The following is an 18729-nucleotide window of genomic DNA, read 5'->3' as shown; positions in this document are numbered from 1 at the left end:
TTAGTTATTGTCTTGGCTTGAAAAGACAGGTATCTGCTAGGAAAAGCAGGAGCCTCCCTTGAAATGGAAAATGTAAACCCCCCTCCCTCTGAATGAACACAAATTTGAAATTAAGGGGCTCTCAGACAAAGATATGGGAATAGGAATAACAGTTCTTTACTAGGAAAATTAAAATACAAGTGTAACAGTACCAAAAAAAAAGACAACCACTGATAGGGTCAGAATACAACCTGACACCTTGTTGGTCAGGGTGTTGGTAGAAGTCCCATTAAATGGTGGCTGCAGTTCCCCTGGAGAGACAGATGTGGTTCTGTTGAAGCAGAGCTCCTGTAGAAGGGTCTAATTTTCCTCTGAAGGTTCAGTGGTGATGTGGATGGGCCTGGTCTTCCTCTGGGAATCCAGTGGAGAAGACAGCTGCTCCACTGAGAATCCAGTGGGGAAAGTCTGCTATGGTGTTCCAAATCTCAGACTATATCCAGGAAGGAATGCTTGGCTCCTCCCCCTGGGTGGAGCGTCTCACCTGGGATGATGTAATTTGTATCAGTCATGCAGTGACACTCCATGGCCCATTAACCGAAGATACCTCCCCAGAGGGAGGATGGGTTGTGGAAGAGATAAAGAAAACTGCCCAATTAAAAGAAGATGACTGGCCCAGCTCTAACAGATGGCAATAGAATGCACACCCCTTGTCACATCTTGTAACCTAAGGCAGTTACAATAAACAAAAGCTATACTTAGTGATACGCTGAATATGGGGAAGAGGATGTGAGACCCAGTCAACAAAACCCACCAGGTGTTTTGTGAGGTAGTGTGCTCTGAAAAAATAGCGATCTTTATGGCTGTGTTGTCAAGAGTTGATAATCCCCTTGAAAAATTCCTTTGTAAGCTGATTTTTCTCTTCTGTTATGTAAAAGCAGATGGAAATCCTCCAAGCACTACAAAATTCAGTAAGTTGCCTTTCCCAAGACATATCAGAACACAGAGCATGTTTTTCAGCTAGTGTGTGTTCATCAGGTGAATAGGTGGGCAGATGGAACAATGCATTTTTGTGGCTGAAGCACCACTGTCATCATTTGTCCTTTGTTCTCAGTGTGTAACAAGTGCCTTTGGTAGATATTGGGTGGCATTTATTCAGTTCACTGTTCCTGAATTCTCAGTCCTGAGTTAGTAAGGGTACTACTGAATGTTGATCTTGTGTTCTTGGCCGAATGTCCAATAATGTGTCTTTAATGAAAACAGCTGTTGGATCTGCTCTCAGCAATGTGTTTCCCAATGCCATTCCTATGACTTGCATACCACATGCACTGAACCTCATCCTGGAAGAATGGCCAAGACTATTTGACAGTTTAAACACCACAGTTGCTCCCATAAAGAGCTTCTGCTGCCAAAGTACCCTGAACTTTGTAAGTCAAGGTTTTATGAACTCAGGCATGTTCAAAATATTTGAATGGGCTACAAGCTCAAACAGAAGCCACACAATTGGTGTGAATTATTTTTGCATAGCTCGCTGTGCGAATAGTGACAACTCATTATAGGAAAAAAGCTATGGTATTTAAGAACTGGAGGTTTTGTTAAGAAGCATTTCAATAAAACATGAGTAAATCAGAACAACAGTTTAGTATGTCTCTGTGTGCTTCCATTGAAAATATGTTTTTGTGATTTTTCTATAACCTTGGACTACATATTCTGTTGGTATAACTTTTTTCCCCTAATTTGTTGTTCTACTGGAATGTAGTAGGGAAATATTTTCCATCATTTTGTTGAATTTGGTTGTGTCAAAGCACACAGAAAACAATGGAATTGTGTGACTGCGGGATTGTAGCCACTGTTAGACTCAAGTGATAAGTTCTGAAATCTATAACTGATTATTTAGTGACTCTACATTCTGCAAGTGAATATCCAAACTAAACCTGGACTGCTTGCTATTGGGAATTGTGCCTCTGTTTGTTACCAGGCACCCATTTAGGAGGAACAAACACACGCACCTTTTTCTCTGCCTTCCCTCGCCCTTCCTCCTTGCCTTCCTTTGTGTCTTAGTCCCCCAACCCCCTCTTTCTCCTTCCCGGTTTCTCTCCCTTATTTTTTCCCCTTTGCCAGAATTCTTCTCCCTCTTTCTCATCAAACTCTGCAATGGAAATGTTTTTGCATTCCTGGAATGTGTCTATTCAAATGATAGCCTCTACGCCAGGACTGGTATGTGAATAAATGCTGCATGGATCTCATAATACACTCAAATACGTATTGTTTTCTTCTATAGACTGTGTTGTCTTCCATTTAGAAAGCAACAATAGCATTACTTATCTTCACCACCTGCATGCAGTCTTTATTTCAACAGACAGGCTACTTTCTAATGGGAAGAGTCTAATAAAATTTAGAGAACTTGAATAAATGTAGCTAGCAATATCAGTACAATTAATTGATAAACTCTTTTAGAGAGAATAACCTCTAAAGCATTAGACTGCATTTTTGGTGTATACTTTCCTAAAATTGTCAACAGAACAGAAAACTCAAGTGAGCATGGTTTTGGGTATAGCTTTTGAAATCTCTATGAAGTAATTTTACTGTTTAGATTGTCTCTATTTTATAATGGTATGCATATGGATGCAAAACCTGCTATTTACAGAGCTTACTGCTCACATTTTGACTATCTTGCTGCCAAAGACTTCTCAGGAAGCTGTTTTTTCTTCTTTCTGTGGACTCCTGTAAGAATTAATTTCAGAGGAAAATGGAAACTTATGCTTAGTTTAGGTTGTGATTGAGTGGAAGAGAAAAAGGAAACTCAAATAATCTTCGCTTCAAAGTGCCTTTTCATTTTTTTTTCTGATATATACCATTTTTCTTTTCCTGTTTTTCAACTTTTAAAGCCATATTAAAATGCATAAAAACATGGTGATAGGAATCTGTAGGAAAACTGTCAAGACTTAACTTTTGTTCAATATGTGTTATATGTTTATATTTCCTTTGGGTGTAGGTATCTTTTTCCAGCTTAAGAACCAAAAGTGTTACAAAAACAGATGTAGTGAAAATAAGCAAGAGAAGTCTCATTTCCTTTGGTGAACAAAGTTCACAATTAGCTTGAATGTAATTTTATGCATGTTGTACCCTATCAAGCAGTTTTGTTGACAAAAGCTTGCTTGCTTGGATTTATTGCAACTGATAAAAGATCTGTGATGCCAGACAAGAATTTAGCTACATGGAAAACGGGGAAAGATTGGGTCAGATGTAATAACATATTCTAGATGTTTTTCCTGCCAACAATTAATGGGAAAATTAATTTTATGAAGCTCTGTTTACAGGCTGACATCTGGAGGACTTCTCATCTTGGATAATTTCCAGTGTGTAGATTTATGTACTACTATTCCTCCTCTTTCCCCCTTTTTTCCTTAAATATTTCACTTTTCAGATCTGTACCATTCAGTTAATTGTGAATGAATGTGAATTATTTTGTTGCTTTGATTTCTTTTCGGATTCAATGTGCATAAAAACTCAAAATGCTTGCTAAAACAGATATTCAGTGAATACTTATTGAAATGTATTTAGAGATTAAAAAAAAAAATCAAAGGGTTCTTTTAACTTAAAGATGTTCTGATCAGAGAAGTCAGAATATATACCATGAGTAGAACTTTTGAAGTACAAATTGAAAAGCTTGTAGTCCTAGGAGAAAAGGTCTTTTTTTTCCTCTTTTTTTTTTCTTTTTTCTTCCATATAGCTGTCTTTCTGAGTTGGAAAATGTTTTTGAATCACAAAATCTTGGTCTACCAAATATTATATTGAGTAGTGTGTACTTGTGCCTTATCCAGTTTCTTTTTCAGTCTAGTGAAATTTTGAAATTTGCTTTGAATGTTTCCCTTCTTTCAATGTGACAGTAGTTGTAGTGTGGTCTCCACACCTTCCTTCCTGTGGGAAATCATAGCACGTTGTCAAGGGTATCCATTGTTATCTCGAGGATGTGTATCTGTGCTGACTGGAGCAAGAAAATGGAATTTCCTGTTAATTTTCTTGGAAGAAGTGGGTACTACTTGTGTTGAAGCAGGCTGTGTGTAGATGAGGGTCTGGTCATGCGACCCAGCCCTATGTATCTGAGCAAATGAAGGGACACGTTTAGCAAATTTGAGTAGCTCCTTTATTTAGAAGGTAGTACTGGTATTAGAAGAGCAAGGTAGAAATGATCCTGTGATCCTTGATCCTGTAATTGTCATTGCCTGAAAAAAGGTTAAAGTGTAACTATTATATTGCTTTATTTTCTGGTTACTTATTTAAATACTGTCACAAAAATCCTAGTGAAATCCTGCCCAATTGAGAACAGTGCTTTTAGGACAAGGAATGCCTTTATGAAACAATAGTATTTAAAAATTATTCACAGGAATAGTTCACAGGAAACAGTTGTTGGCATCCTTGCAGAAGTAGCATGTAATTATTACTCTTAATATTGATGGTGATAGTACTGCTCTGTGGATTCTGTCTAAATTTTCTTTTTTATGTAAAATCATATGTCACTGGTAACATTTCAGTTCTCAGTATTCTCAGTACAATAATTCTATGAAAGAAGTTAATTTTACTTTAAATTGTAATAACTTCTGATGGAATCATGATAAATAAATCTCAATTAATCTCTCACATTAAAATCAAAATCATGACATCCTGCTTCCTTTTAACAATGTGTGTTGTAGCTAAGGGCAAATAGACCTTTTCTAACTCTTATTCAGTTACTGTCCTGATTGAAAATTAATGAAATATTTTGGCACCAAAGGCCATCAGTCCTCAAGGCTATGTAAGTTACTGGATTTTGGATTTTAGAATGAATGTTAGGAAATTTTTCTATTTCCATGTAGAAATTCAATAGTTACTAATTGACTTGGTGAGTTTTCACTCATGCTGTTACAAAATGTTATAATATTAAAATGTACTATGCCATTCTTAATAGTTCTCTGGGGCAAGAAACCTTAATTTTGTATCCTGTATTTACAGCCTAGTATTTAAGAGTATAGATTTTATCTGAACAATAAGAATGTGAAAAATCGAAATTGACTTGTAAAGCACTGATTTCCATTTCCTCAAATCTTGTAGTTTACATTTTAGTCAGAATTTTCAAATGGCAACAGAAGTACTGGTTTACAGATATTTATTTTCATTTAGGCTGTTGGTACATTTGTATTTAATGCAATGTCAGACATGACCCTAATGTTACAGTATTTTCACATGAAGATTTTTTTTTTTGATTTCCAATTTTCTCTTCCATTTTCATAGCAGGTATCCTAAATATTTGAAGCTGTCATGGGTTGCAAGTCTGACACATTTATTCTTGACCTTCCTTTCTTACTGAAAAAATTTGCTTGCTGTAAATCAAACGTTAATCCTGTGATGCAACTCATACTTTCTCTCAGGGTGTATTTGGATAAAGCAGCTTGTGTCTTTACTCTTCCTTAGGAGCCAAAGATGCTGTATTAGTTCTTCATCTGGTAGGATTGAGTGTTTTCACAGGGTTCACTGGAGCTGCCATGCTTTACCCTGGCTAGTCAGGGCGGTACATTTCTGCAAGACAATTGCAGAATTGGTTTGCCAGGGCTTCTGAAACAGCCAGGGAAAATGCAACTCTCCTACTTAGAAACGCGACCTTTTTTTTTAAATTTTACTCATTTACTTTAGTAAAGGGAGGATAGCCTGTGTTGCTGCAAATTTGATGCACTTTTTATGGGGCTTGGAGTAGAACATGTCTTTTCAAAATAGAGCAACTCTTGCATGAAGGCAAAAAGTCTGTGTGCACTGTTGGGAGTTGATGTGCTGCTTACAAACATGTGCTTTCAGAGCCCAATGGATGAGTACATGGATTTGTTTGCTTGCTAGTAGTGTTCCTGGGAGAGCTGTGAGAAAAAGATGCAGCTCAGCTGTGTACTGTATTGTTGGCAATGCACTTACTGTGCGGCCATGTTTTTGCTGTGGAATTGTGACACATCCTCCAGTGTCCTGACCACAGCTGTTCTGAAATAAATGCTCGTCAACCTATTGCACTGCAAGCCACTCCAGCTGATACTACTATCACTACTCCTAGATTATACCTTTCTTCATAGTTTAAATGTAGGCATTTAAACATATTGGAAGAAAAAGCTGTAAGTAATTGTGTTATCTAATGAATGGCTCATAAAACGATGTTGAAACATACAAAGAAGATGTTATACCATGCATCCTATAATCACTTGAGTAAGGCATGTTTTTGGACACTCAAAGTGTCCTTTAATAAACATACTGTATTTAATAGCCCATCCAAAAATATCAGCATGTCATTCTCTGTGGCAAGCTAACAATCTTCATAAGGTTTGTTGATTTTTTAAAGTTATTTCACTCACACTTAATTACTTTATTACAAAAATAGCTCCCAGTAATCTGATCTTTAATGAAAATGACATTATTTTCTATGTTTTATGTGGAATCAGTTTTGCATATTTTGTGGTCTAAATTAATTCAAACTTTTTTTTCAAGATGACATAAGTAGTAGAGAGAATTCATTAAAGCATAATCAGCCTTCTAAACAATGGTAATAGTTTTCATTAGCAAATGTTTCCTTGAAGTGTAAGTAAAGACTATTTTAGTTTTATATGTTCCAGTCAGCTAATTTATCACTTCTTTTCCTCAGTTATGCACCAGTGAATTTGTTTTGTTGCATAAACCCCACATTAAGTGTTGTCCATTTTCACCAAGGTGGCTGTGCTACAATCCCAGAGTCTGATCTAGAAGAAAGGACCATTATACCGGGCTCCACAGAGGTGTTTGCCAGTCTCGGGCAGACTACAAAGCAGAAATCCAAGGCTGGTAAGAAAATGAAAATTATCTTATTTCACTTAGATGTGTACAGCTCGTCTTTTCAGAGTGCTTGTGGACACATGAAAAAAATGGCATATATTTCAGCCTTTGTTGGCATAATTTCTAGTTTTTCTTGCTACAATAGTACAATGTGTAGGATTCTGAACTTATTCAGCTTCTTCTGTCAAGAATGGCTCAGCTGTAAAGGTCAGTCTTGGAATGAAATAACTTCACTGTTCAAAGGTTTTGTGCTGCGTAGTACTTGAATGAGATTCTCACAAGTTTTATTCATGATCTCTTCCACAGAGGCAAAATGAAACTGTGGGCATTTTGGTGTAATAAAGGGGTTTTTTTTCCCTGTGGTATGGTGGTTACACTTTGTGCCAGCTGATTAAAATATGGTCATTACTTATCTTCTGTGGGGAGACTTCCTAGAATTTCAGAAAAATATTATTGGATATAATAAAATGAAATTATACTGGCTATAAAATATGGTGCATACAGTGATGACACATTTTCTGGAAAGATTTCTTGCTGCCGGGAACTGTGATATAGTGTTAACATATTTTAAAAGCAGCTCTGTAAAGTACTGCCTTGCAGTTTAATAAAGTGTCTGGTAAATTCTCAGAGTTTGACTATAGCCATTTCATGTTTTTCTTGCTAAGTTGTACTTTCACACTTCTTTTCCCTTCTCCTTGACTGATTTTATCCTATAATATTTATTATAAAGTGTATTTGAATGCTGCTTGTAAATCAGAAGTCTTCATTATGGATGGGTGTTGAAGTTAAGAAAAGCAGCTTAGAGGTTGCAACCAACAACAGTCCAAAATACTAAGTCCTTATTCATCTGCAAAACCCAGTTAATTGTGTGTTTAAAAAGCATCCAGCTGCTTGTTTTCTCAGCTAACTGTAGCACAGACAGGCAGGGAGTTGGAACAGATAGTTAATTTCAATAGCAGAATTTACATTAGCAAATTTTTAATAGTGGGCAGGAAAGAAGGATAGCTAATGCAGCAATGTATGATAATGCCATAGTGTCACTTTAAAATTAGTACCTGCTTACAAAAACAACCTGAAAAATCCCCTGAAGGCCTACAGCTCTGACTTTTCTAGAGTGCTAATTGCTTGTGGTCCTCATGGACTTCAGGTCATTAGAAGAAGAGAGCCTGTCAAAGTTGACATAAATATAGTTTAACCTTTGCCATCTGGATATATTGAATAACCTTCTGGTAATAGAAAAGTATATCATCTCTCTGATGTGGGGTACAATCCTGATAAAATTCCAATTTTAGACAATTAGACCAATAAATCACAAACATATGGCAAGTTATATCTCTTTGTCTGATGCTCCAGTCTTCTGATCAAGCACATATTTGTTCTTCAGTAGATAGTGTTCTCCTATATTTAAATAACCTTATTACTGAAATGGCTAGCATGAGTGGAAAAGTGTAGAAATGTATTCATGAGCTCCAGAAACAACAGCATGGGGACCTGCATATCCTAGTGTAGGTCTTAGCCCATGATATAAATTGAGACTTACGTCACATAGCTGGCTGTTGTTGCTTTGTAACCATAAAAGGCAGATTGAAAACTTTGAAAGCTTTTTAAAAGTCTTCAGGTTTACAGCCTTGTGTTATACGAGTGAGTTTAATTCATTCATGGTAAGAATTGACTGTCATCTGCCAGCTAGTGCTGCAATATAGAGAACACCTAGAATATCTGCCACCGAGCTGTCTGGAAATTCTAATTGCTATGAGTGTAAGAGCCAAGGGAGCTACTTAAACCTGAAGGTAACAGTAGGCATGAAATCACAGCCTTTCAATGTTTTTCTGTACATGATATTTTTGGACTGAGTTCTTGCTCAGGCACCACAGACTGCAGCAAGACCATGGTGATTATAAAGAGCCCTCAAAGAGTATTTTCTGTGTCTTATGTAAGTTTGCATTTAATTTAACTATGTGCAGTAAATAAGAGAGAAAAAAGGACAAAGTAGAATAAAAGTAATTTTTCTTGACGTATCTTCCTTAATTTCCTAATGGAGTTCAAGATAGATTCTCATGATAAGTTGTAGGTTGGTTGGTTGATGACCCTAGTGACCTAGTGGATCACTTCCAACTCAGGATGTTCTGTGATTATATGGTAATGTGTTGTATGTGCTATGCAAAGAATGGAGGGAAATGAGGTACTGAGACCTGGAAGAATGTTCTCTGAGAAGCTGTGCTGTAGGGCATCATCCTATCACATACTTGCAAATTATCTCATGCCAAGTAATATACTGAGACTTTCCAGGCAATTGATAAGCATGTGAGTGAGATTTTTGGCTTTACTTGGAACAGTTACTTAGGAGAGCAGAAAATGACTTCTAGTAGTCATCTACAAGTCTGTGCAAGGACAGAATGAGCAGTTTTAGCCCAATCACGGAGTCTCTTTGGAAGGGGAATTACTGGATTTATGAAGTTTTCTTTTAATTGCCAAAATAGTTCTCACTGGGTTGGTTTTTTTTTTACTTATTTTTTTCTAATCCAAGTATATTGTGATTTCAGAGTAAAGAATGGGATCACATTCATGATATTTGGAAGCTAATGGTATTATTGCTGTTGTAGAAGTAGATTCTTTTAGATGGCTTTTGCTTTAAGTAGGTACAAAATAATCCCTTTTCTCTGTCCCAGTGAATGGAAAAGGATTCGTCCATTTTTCACCACCTCAAGACATGGAGTCTGTGTGGATTGCATTGGGATGAATAATGTTAGCATGATAAATCCCTGCCAATTTTGTTCTTGCTGTTTTAGTTAGAAGGAGGACAGAGCAGCATATATTGCATATAGACTGCACAAGCCTAGTGGAGAGTTTGAATGTAATTTGAAGTTCACTTGTTATGCCTTTACTTTTTCCATGAGCTCACAGCTATAATACCAACGCTGACCTCTACTGCAATCAAAAATACGAACGTAGTGATTGTAGACTCTGCATAGGTACTGCAGAATTCCATTCTCTTTTGATGCACTCTTCCTGCTGTCTTCTGTTTTCTTTTTTACGAGTTTTGGATTCCTAATCAGAGTTGCATCTGCTTGAGGGATTTTATTTTATTGAGAAGTTTTCATGTGTTCTAGAAGGTAACAATTAAAAGAGATTTTAATTGTTCTCTCAAGCTTTGCTTGCAAGCAAGAATTGTTCTTCTCAAGTTCTCACTTGTGCTAGAATATTTCTGATGGAATTAATTGAAAATATGGTTTGTCACAAAGAAGTATAAAGAAGTTGTTGTACCTGCAGACTTTTTAGAGAAATCTCTAAGAAATATGAGGAACTGCCTTAAAACAGCAATTAAACTGTGCTGGTGGTGAGCTTTAGGATGTAATAACATACACTTTTATCAGTATATAGTCCTTAAAGTAAGTATTTTGAACTGTTGTATGCCCTGTGTTACATGCTACTTACTATGAAAGAGAACTTCCTATGACCTTTTTTCCCAACAAATATTCCTACTGATTATTTTACGCAGAAAGGGTCTGGTTGTTTTTTAATGAGTAAAGAGTTTTATGCTGGTAAATCATTGCTATCTTCACTAAATTGATGGAAAAGCAGATTAAAAGTTAGTATGAATGAAAGAATGTTTGGCTTGAAAAATGAATCTTGGTTTTTTTGGCTGTCGTCACTGTTGGTTTTTTTTTGTTGTTGTTGTTTTTGTGTGAAACCATTGTACTGAATACATTGTAATTTCCTTACTTGTTCAGGATTTTACAGCACTGGAAGTCAGATTTGTCAAATGTCATGACATGCAGGTATTGGAATTTTCACAACTTGTAAGACTTGATTTTCCTGGCAGAATTTTTCATCTAACATCCTGTAAACCTATTCTGTAAATGATCTATCTAAACAACAACAATAACATCTTTAATATTTAAGGGAGTTATTTGCCTGACTTTGCCATGATAATTGTCTCTTGCTGAGAGAGCAGTATGGCTCAGTATTTACATTTATTGTTTAAACACAGATATTTCTGAGAAGCTATTTATAAGACAAAATATTTAGCATTTGGATTTGCTACTGTGCTTCCACTGTTTTTGTTAAATTCTTTGTATGCTGCTGTCATGCAAATATTTAGATGGCCTAAAGATTAAATTTCAAAGTTCTCATCTTCTATGATTATATTTAGTAAAGTAAATAAACTTCCATAGTTTAATACTCAAAGCATCTAAGACCAAAAGCTGTGTCAGCATTTATATTTATGATTGGGATAGATTTTTAACTGTCTTTAGTTTGAATCTGGGTTATTATTTTTGATTAAATAGACAAGTGTCTATACATAGACAACAGTGAGGCTGAGCTATAAACTACAGTAAGACAAGATATTCTGAGTCAGATTTTAAAAACGCCCTCCAAAGTTGCACCCAGACATTGTACAGCTGCATGTCTTTAGTGTATTTTATTTTGTTACTTTTTCTCTAGCATTGAATGGAAATGTTCAGGCAGATGTTGTAGGTTCCAGTTAAGAGTATCTTTCAGCTTCACCCTTCTAATTAAAGATTGCTAGTTTTAATAGCCTAGACAATTTTAAGAACTATCCCATGGTTCCAACTCAAAAATATGTTTACTTGCACTAACTTTTTAATAAACAAGATCGAAACTATTTTCCTTTAAACAGTCTAGGGACACATTATATTTATCTATGTGCTTAATTTTTATTATTAGTACACAACTGTGTGAAACTGCAAACTACATTTGCTAAGTAGCTCATCAAAAAGTGATATAATATAGGATGAAATTTTGTGATAGTGTTTCATGTATTTAATTTTAGAAAGGAGTACTCTTAAACACTTGGCTTTCTATAGAGAGTTAGATAGTAAGGAGCTTTTGAGCATGAATTGCTGCCAGCTCTCCACTGTGTTTTTTTTTTTTTGTGCTGAACTGTTCTTAATATTATTTCTTGACTACTTATATGAGAAAAGGCATATCTTGAAATTTGTTTTGAGGGGTGCCTAAATTTTCTGTAAAAATTCTAAAATAGGTCTGTGAAAGATTTTTATTTTCTCTCAGACATATATTGTCTATGTATTGGACTAATAACTGCCCTAAATTTTCAACATGCACAAGCAAGATGCAGATGGCCTTACTACTGTTATTGTAATTTGCTGCACTAGTAATCATTTGGATACTGATGTTTTTGCCAATTACAGCAGAAGTATTTGCAGTATACAAAGCGATTCATTTTTCCAGGTTAGACAGTACAATAGGACAGAAATCAATTATACTACTAACTGTATTGCACATGAGATTAAATAAAAGAGAAATGTTTAAGTTAAGCTAAAGATAATTTTGAAAAAATGTCATTACTGTCTAGAGAGGGAGTTCATGCCCATAGTAAATTTTCTAAACAATCAGCTGAATGAATCAGTACTGTTTTCAACACAGGCTTTTCAGCTCTTCATGGCTACAGTCTTGAACCTGAACTTCTGTCTGAAGTTTGGTTACTACACTCATGGCATGAGTTTTTTAACAGACTTATTTTTTGAAAGTAATGAAGGTCCAATTAACAGGTCTCATCTGAAGGGGTAATTGTGATGCTGACAGTTTGAGTACAGTTTCAAGCATTTTGACAAGTGAGTTGTAACACAATGTTTGGTCATTGGCTAGCAAAGAATCCTGAATTAGAAACAAATCCGTCAAAAATGCGGAAACTTGTGATGGCCTCAGGTGAGTGAAAGCTCCTTCAGACCTAAGCTCATTAGTTGCTCACTTAGGTATTTCCCACTGATGTGTTGTGGTATTATGAGACTAGATCCTTGGTTTTTTCTGTATGGACATTGCTATGCAATAGGAAAGATACCAGGAGCCTGCAGCTGGGCCCACCTAATACTTTAAAATTGCTAAGCTAATTGTTTCCACAAGAAAAGGTGCAAAGAAAATCACTGGGCTACAAAAAGCCTATTTTTCTGGAGAGAGTTGAAGAGATTTATGGAGATTTTCTTTTCCACAGAGTCTGTTTTTCTAAAGAGCAGTACAGCTTAAGAGATTAATGTGAAAATTCCTTCATTAAGTCAATACCAAATGAAGTACAGTTTCTCTTTTAGCAGGAGCTTGTATATACATCTCCTCTGAAATGTAATATAGCACATGAGAACACAGCAAGTCCTATATATGTTGTATTATTTGCAGATTGCACTATATTATAATGTATATTGCCAACTGCAGTAACTGAGTAAAGAGATCAGTCTCTGTGTTTGCCCCATACCAGCAGTTGTTATAGAGTTTTGCAAACTGTTTTCATTCAGAGGTTAAAAAATCTCTGATTAATTCTGCTTTGTTTCATGACTGGCAATGTAACAAAGAACTAAGGACTGCCTTACACTCTGCTTTGTGGGTTGTCTCAGAATTTGCTGTGACATCACAGAAGAGAGCTGGGAAATGAACAAGTCATAGCATAGAGAGCATGACCCTTTTCCTTCAAATTTGGTGGCTCATAGAATTGTTTGTGTAAAGTGTTTTGTTATTTAATGAAGAGAGCATTCAAAGGCACTCTTATTAGCAAAAGATTGTGATTGCTGCAGTTAGGGAGCAGAAAAGAGTGATACAAGGCATAACAACATATTCATGGCCATATCCAAAGCTTTCTGGAATCTATCAAAAAGCCTTTCCTTACTTTTAATGAGACTGGAACATGAGAAATCTTGATGGGTAATGGAAGGTAAGGAACACATAAAGGTTAGGTTGAGAAGAGAGGCCATGCTAAATATGAAACAAACCCAAAAATAAAATCTAAACACATTTTTAGGAATTATGATTAGGTTTTGTAGGCAAGAAAGGGGAATCATAGCACAGTGAAAGGAATAAAAAAAATAGAGAAATTTAAAAGCTTTTTTTGTGATTAAATGTTAGCTTTCACATTTCCTTGGCTGTTTTCCTGCATAACTATGAACTTAAGTAGATGATTGTCTGTCACTAGGATTCATTCGTGCACTTGTCATCTACAAGTAAAGATGGGCAGGAAAGAAACTAGTCAGACTTCTCTGCTGTTTGCTGCTGCCTACTTTTCATATGTTAGTGCAGATTAATGCTCCATTTTCCTTATGAGTGTTTATAAGACTTCTTGTGTTGCTTTTGTTTCCTCACACCAGTTATTTCCTCCACTGCATCAAGTGCTGCCGTTTAAAGTGCACACTACAAATATGCCCAGCCTTTTGTATTTTTTCTCATGGATCTGAACTGCTGGCTACTGCTTTCTTTACCCTGGGTGAAGTATTTTTACTGAATGCTCATTAAAACTTGTTTCTCAACACGTGTTTATCTATCTAATGCATTACTGGCTCTCCAATTCTGCAACACAAAACTTTGTACCTAGTTTTTTTGTTTAACTGGAAAATTGTAATTTTTGTACAGAACATGGATAGCTTTGAATTTTAGACATTCTTTGGACTAGTGCATTATTCCTGGCATAATTTCTTTTGTCAGGTCTTTGTTGGTTTGTGAGATAGGCTGCAGATATCTGTGCTACTTTCTTGACATTATAGAATAGTATCTGAAAAATTTACATTCTGCTGTTCATTTTTATATTTATTTGTACTAGATATTGATGGTTCCTATGTTCATGCAAGTCTTTGAGAACTATAGACATTTTATGCTGCTCTTATTTCTAATGAGATGTTATTATTTAAAAAAAGAGAATGAAAGGACAGAGACACTCATCAATATATTATTTGAATGCCTGCTCAAAATTCCTAGCCAAGAAGAATTTAGATGCTGCCAGGCATATTGAATCCTGCTCAAGTTTTCTTAGCCTGGACAACACAGTTGGCAGACCAAGACTTTTGGCTTCTGCCATCCATCTTTGTGTAAAAGAGGTAATTAAATCAGAGGCATTCAATAACACCAAAGAGAGCGAAGCACTCCACTTTAAGATCTCCTCTACTGCTAAAAACCAGTACTACAAATTTCAGGAAATCCCAAAAACTCACTGAGCACTCCAAGGAGGAGTTTTTCTGATGCAGAAACTTGTAATTGTATGACTTTTATATAATACTAAATGTAATCTGACTTATGTAAGGGCTACTTTTATAAAAACCTGTTTCACTATCTGTTTTAGAACCCTGAAGTTAATATTTTTGTAATCATGTGATATATCAGATGAATATTAGTTATTTGTTAATATCAGGATGAGCCTTTAAAATGATTTTCCAGGTCTTTTTTTCCAGGTTATACAAAATGCCAAGACTCACTTTATAGCTTGTCAACATTGGCCACCAAATGGAGATTAGCTCTCGATCTTTAGGAACTGTTTGCTGGAAAAAAATGACATTGTGGAGGTGTTAGAGGTTATTTTCCAAAATATCTTCTTTTAGAAGTAATTTTAGTGTCTGCGCCCCTTTCTCCCCTCCCCGTTCCAGGAGGCAGCCATCCATATTATGAGCTAATGGCTTAAACGTTCTTTAGAGAAAGGAAAAAAGGACTGTTTTTGAGATACAGGATTGCATGAAAGCACCTGAAACTGCAAGGATCAGTTCTCTCTCCCTGAGGACTGACTCTGCAACCCCCTGAAAAATAAGGGATTTGAATGGAAACAGTGACTCTTATTTAAAGAACTGCTGACACGCCTCAAAAGAGGGAGCACATTCCCACATGCTTTTTGTTGGAGAATGTTACTGGAACTGCAAATAGGTTTTCCATGTCATTTTGTGGAAATTATCAGTGCCATTATAAGCCACTTTGGAGTTTTGCTAGAGCTTTGAATTGTCACAGAATGGATATTATTGGTAATATGGATGTTGTGTATTGCCAGTTCACATTGTGAATAGTATTAAAATATTTCTGAGGTTGGAGTCATAAGTTTTTTCCTCTTAATTATTGAAATAAAATAGTCAAAATGCTACTGCACCCTCAAGGTTCTACCACTCACAGCTTTTCTATAGAGGCAATGTGATTGCCATGCTTGTACAGGAAAGTGATACTGTGATCCTGGTATTGATATGTCTCAGAAGAGGTTTGTACCCTAAATCCCAGTAGTCTATTTTAGATAAAAAATTTTCTCACACTGTTGTGCTGGAGCAGTACACATTTTGGTCCTGCTGGCTGTAATTCTTAAAACTAATTACTTGAAATGGACAATAAAATTCTTATTTAACATTTGTATGCCGTAGTGTTAGGAGCTCTTCCACAGTTTTTAAATTCTCCACTCACTTCTCCAGAGAGAATATATGCCTAACCCACATTCTACTTGTAAAATAGAATCTTATGGGGACCCATCCCTGTGTGCTGTCACAACCATAACAGCTGATGGACTGTCATGAACTCCTTGGTTCTTGAATTGGTTCTCAGTGCCTGTGGTTGTGAGATGCAGCGCATGTGACTGTGTTTTACCTAATACTTGAATCTATCATATTTTTAATTAAGTCCCTGGAGAATTAAATGTAGTAGTTATTGACACTTTGACTGTAGTTAATGCAGGTCTTTTGATGTCTACTGATCAAGGGATAGGTCAGTCATAATGAGAGAATTCAAAAGTCAGGTTTCCAGAATGGATTCAAGTTCACCACACTGATGAGGGTGATTTGGTGTGTTCGTTAAGGAATTGTTTAGTACCCTGGGACAAAACAATATTACACTTAGGAAGGTTTCCACAAAAAGGGACAAGCAACAGCAGAACTGTAGCCCTTGTTATTAAAATCAACAGTTCCAACAATGCAGTGCTTATAACTTACCCTGAGGTAAGCAGTTATTTTGTTAGCCTCATCAAATATTTATCAGCCATCGCTATTAAGCACATTCTAGTTCTGAGTTATTTTGTATTGTTGTACTCCACAGAGTATCCTCTCAGCTATTTCATCTGTTAAACTAATTATGTCTTCCTGTGGTTGGGTGTCATCCTCACCAATTTAGTATTAAGCCTACTGAAATCTTTCCAAAAGTAGGATAAGAGGCTGAAGTAGGAATGAATGAAAAACTGGGTAGGTGCTGAATTTTGTAATAACTACTGGAACATACAACCAGATGTACTCTTGCTGCATGAAGCAGGTATGTCTTCCTGGCCTGTGTTAGTGTATGTACCCATGCATCAGGGTTTGCTACGCAGTAGGTCAGTGCACAAAGCTGAATAAGTTTAGAACTTGGAAACATAGGCTGGAAGCAAAAATAGTCTTTATCTCCTAGGACTGATTTTGTTTTCAAAGTTTGGTTCTCTTTTAAAGGAAAAATAGAAAGGTGTTCCAAAATGTTAATCCAAACAGGATATGATATTTAGAATGATGTTAGAACTAGGTCTGATTCCTTTAATGGTACCCCCAAAACAAATGCATGATATCACTTAACAAAGACACATTTCTTTTATTAGTGTCATGTTATTTTACAGCCCACATTCCCTCACAGGACAAATGTTGGGATGTTGGGGTGCTGACAGACAAGGTGAACCACAAGAGAAACCCTGTAGTTCCTTAGCTTGCTCAGTTTCTAAACAGAGTAAAAATTTTTGTGGCTCTGGTAGGCTACATAGTTTTCCAGCTCACTGTGGAGTTACTATCTAGCAAGCAAAATGCTACTTAATAAAACGTGAAGTCTTCATTTAGTTATCTTTAAAATTTCTTTTGGGCCCTTGCCCTGTAGAAGGCTCTACAATTATGAACTTTTAGGTTCATAATTGAATTGAATCTGTGATTTAATTTTTTTTAAATGTGTTTTGGCTCATAGATGTCACAGGTGTCTTCAGAACTAATACCTTGAGTGTCATGGAGAGGGTGATGGTCTCTGTAGGACTGTGCAATACCCCAGCTATGTATTAGCACCCCAGAGAATTACTACTTTAGAAGTTAGAAGCTAAGTTTGTTTTCTGAAAAATAGCCTTAGCAAAAGGTTGCAACTTGGATTTTGATGTGATCTCAATCCCATTGAAGAAAACCTTAAATAGAAAAGCTAGGAGTAAGAAATAGTAAAATTATCTGCAGTTAGAGTCAGAGGTCTCCTGTGGCTCTGTTTATCAAGAAAATTTTGATATTTTCTAGCTTTATTTTGTTGTGTATATTCCAGCAAATGTTACTTTTTTTTTTTTTTTAATGTTTATGAATACCAACAATTTGTCACTTTGAGCTTGGCAACTGCTGTCATTGCTGGTGAGAAAGATGAAAAAGGAGCAAGGTAGGAACAGGTGATAGAAGACAATAGCACAGTAGAAAATACATTAAATGTACTACATCACATTGTATTAGTTCTCTCCCCTGTAGTCATAATTCAGTAAAGCTTTTGATTGTGATAAGTGTGATTAAAAACATCTGCTTGCTTTCCCCTGGATTGCACTGCTAGCGGCATTAAGCAAGCAATCACTGCAACTGTTCCTCAGGTCTGTTGCAAAACATGCCTGAAAAGATAACTATTGCAGTACTTGGGGTAGCTAACCCAAAATTAGACTGGTTCAATCCAAATGAGCTACAGCCTAGAGTGGGGAGGTTGCCATGGCTTTATCTTCTCATCCTCTCAGCCACCAAGTGTTTCTTTGTTCACTGGTGCCAGCAGTATTTATAATGATCAGGTGCTAAGGCAGCTTTAGGGAGCTGAACAGATGAAAATTTCAAAATGTGGTTCAAATTGTTTTTTTCCTAACCTTAATCTTTATCCATATAGTTGGACCATCAAAAGGGCAGGTTACTGTCTTGTGGCGTCAGTGAGCTGTAATTGTGTCTACAGCTGCAAAACTGCTAGTTCTGCTGTGGGGGAGGTTGGTATGTGCATCATGATGCAGTGGGAGAGCGTGAACATCCCTGTGGCAGCAGGCCATAGCTATGTCAAATTAAGTATAAAATGTGATTGCCCTCTAGCTTTTGACTTGATTAGCCATCTGAGTCATTCACCTCACAGTGGCAGGAGCATGGGTGCTGGGTCAAGGAATAAGGGAATGGGGAAGCCACAACTGCCCCACCTTATGTTAGCCTATGCTGTCACAGTAGCTAAAGCACA

The 18729-nt window shown here is 36.3% G+C and overlaps 1 protein-coding gene across 1 annotated transcript in view; it reads left to right on the top strand.

Moving 5' to 3' along the window:
- The window catches only part of BBS9 (Bardet-Biedl syndrome 9), a 285212-nt gene that overhangs the window by 166298 nt on the left and 100185 nt on the right, over positions 1-18729 (top strand). The window contains exon 22 of the mRNA XM_084226033.1: positions 6697-6807. Coding sequence (XP_084082159.1) covers positions 6697-6807 — 111 coding nt within the window. The remainder of the gene's footprint in view (positions 1-6696; positions 6808-18729) is intronic.

The sequence above is a fragment of the Fringilla coelebs genome (genome assembly GCF_963513975.1).
Source record: "Fringilla coelebs genome assembly, chromosome: 1".
Classification (NCBI taxonomy): Eukaryota; Metazoa; Chordata; class Aves; order Passeriformes; family Fringillidae; genus Fringilla; species Fringilla coelebs.
This window is presented reverse-complemented; position numbering and strand designations above follow the sequence as displayed.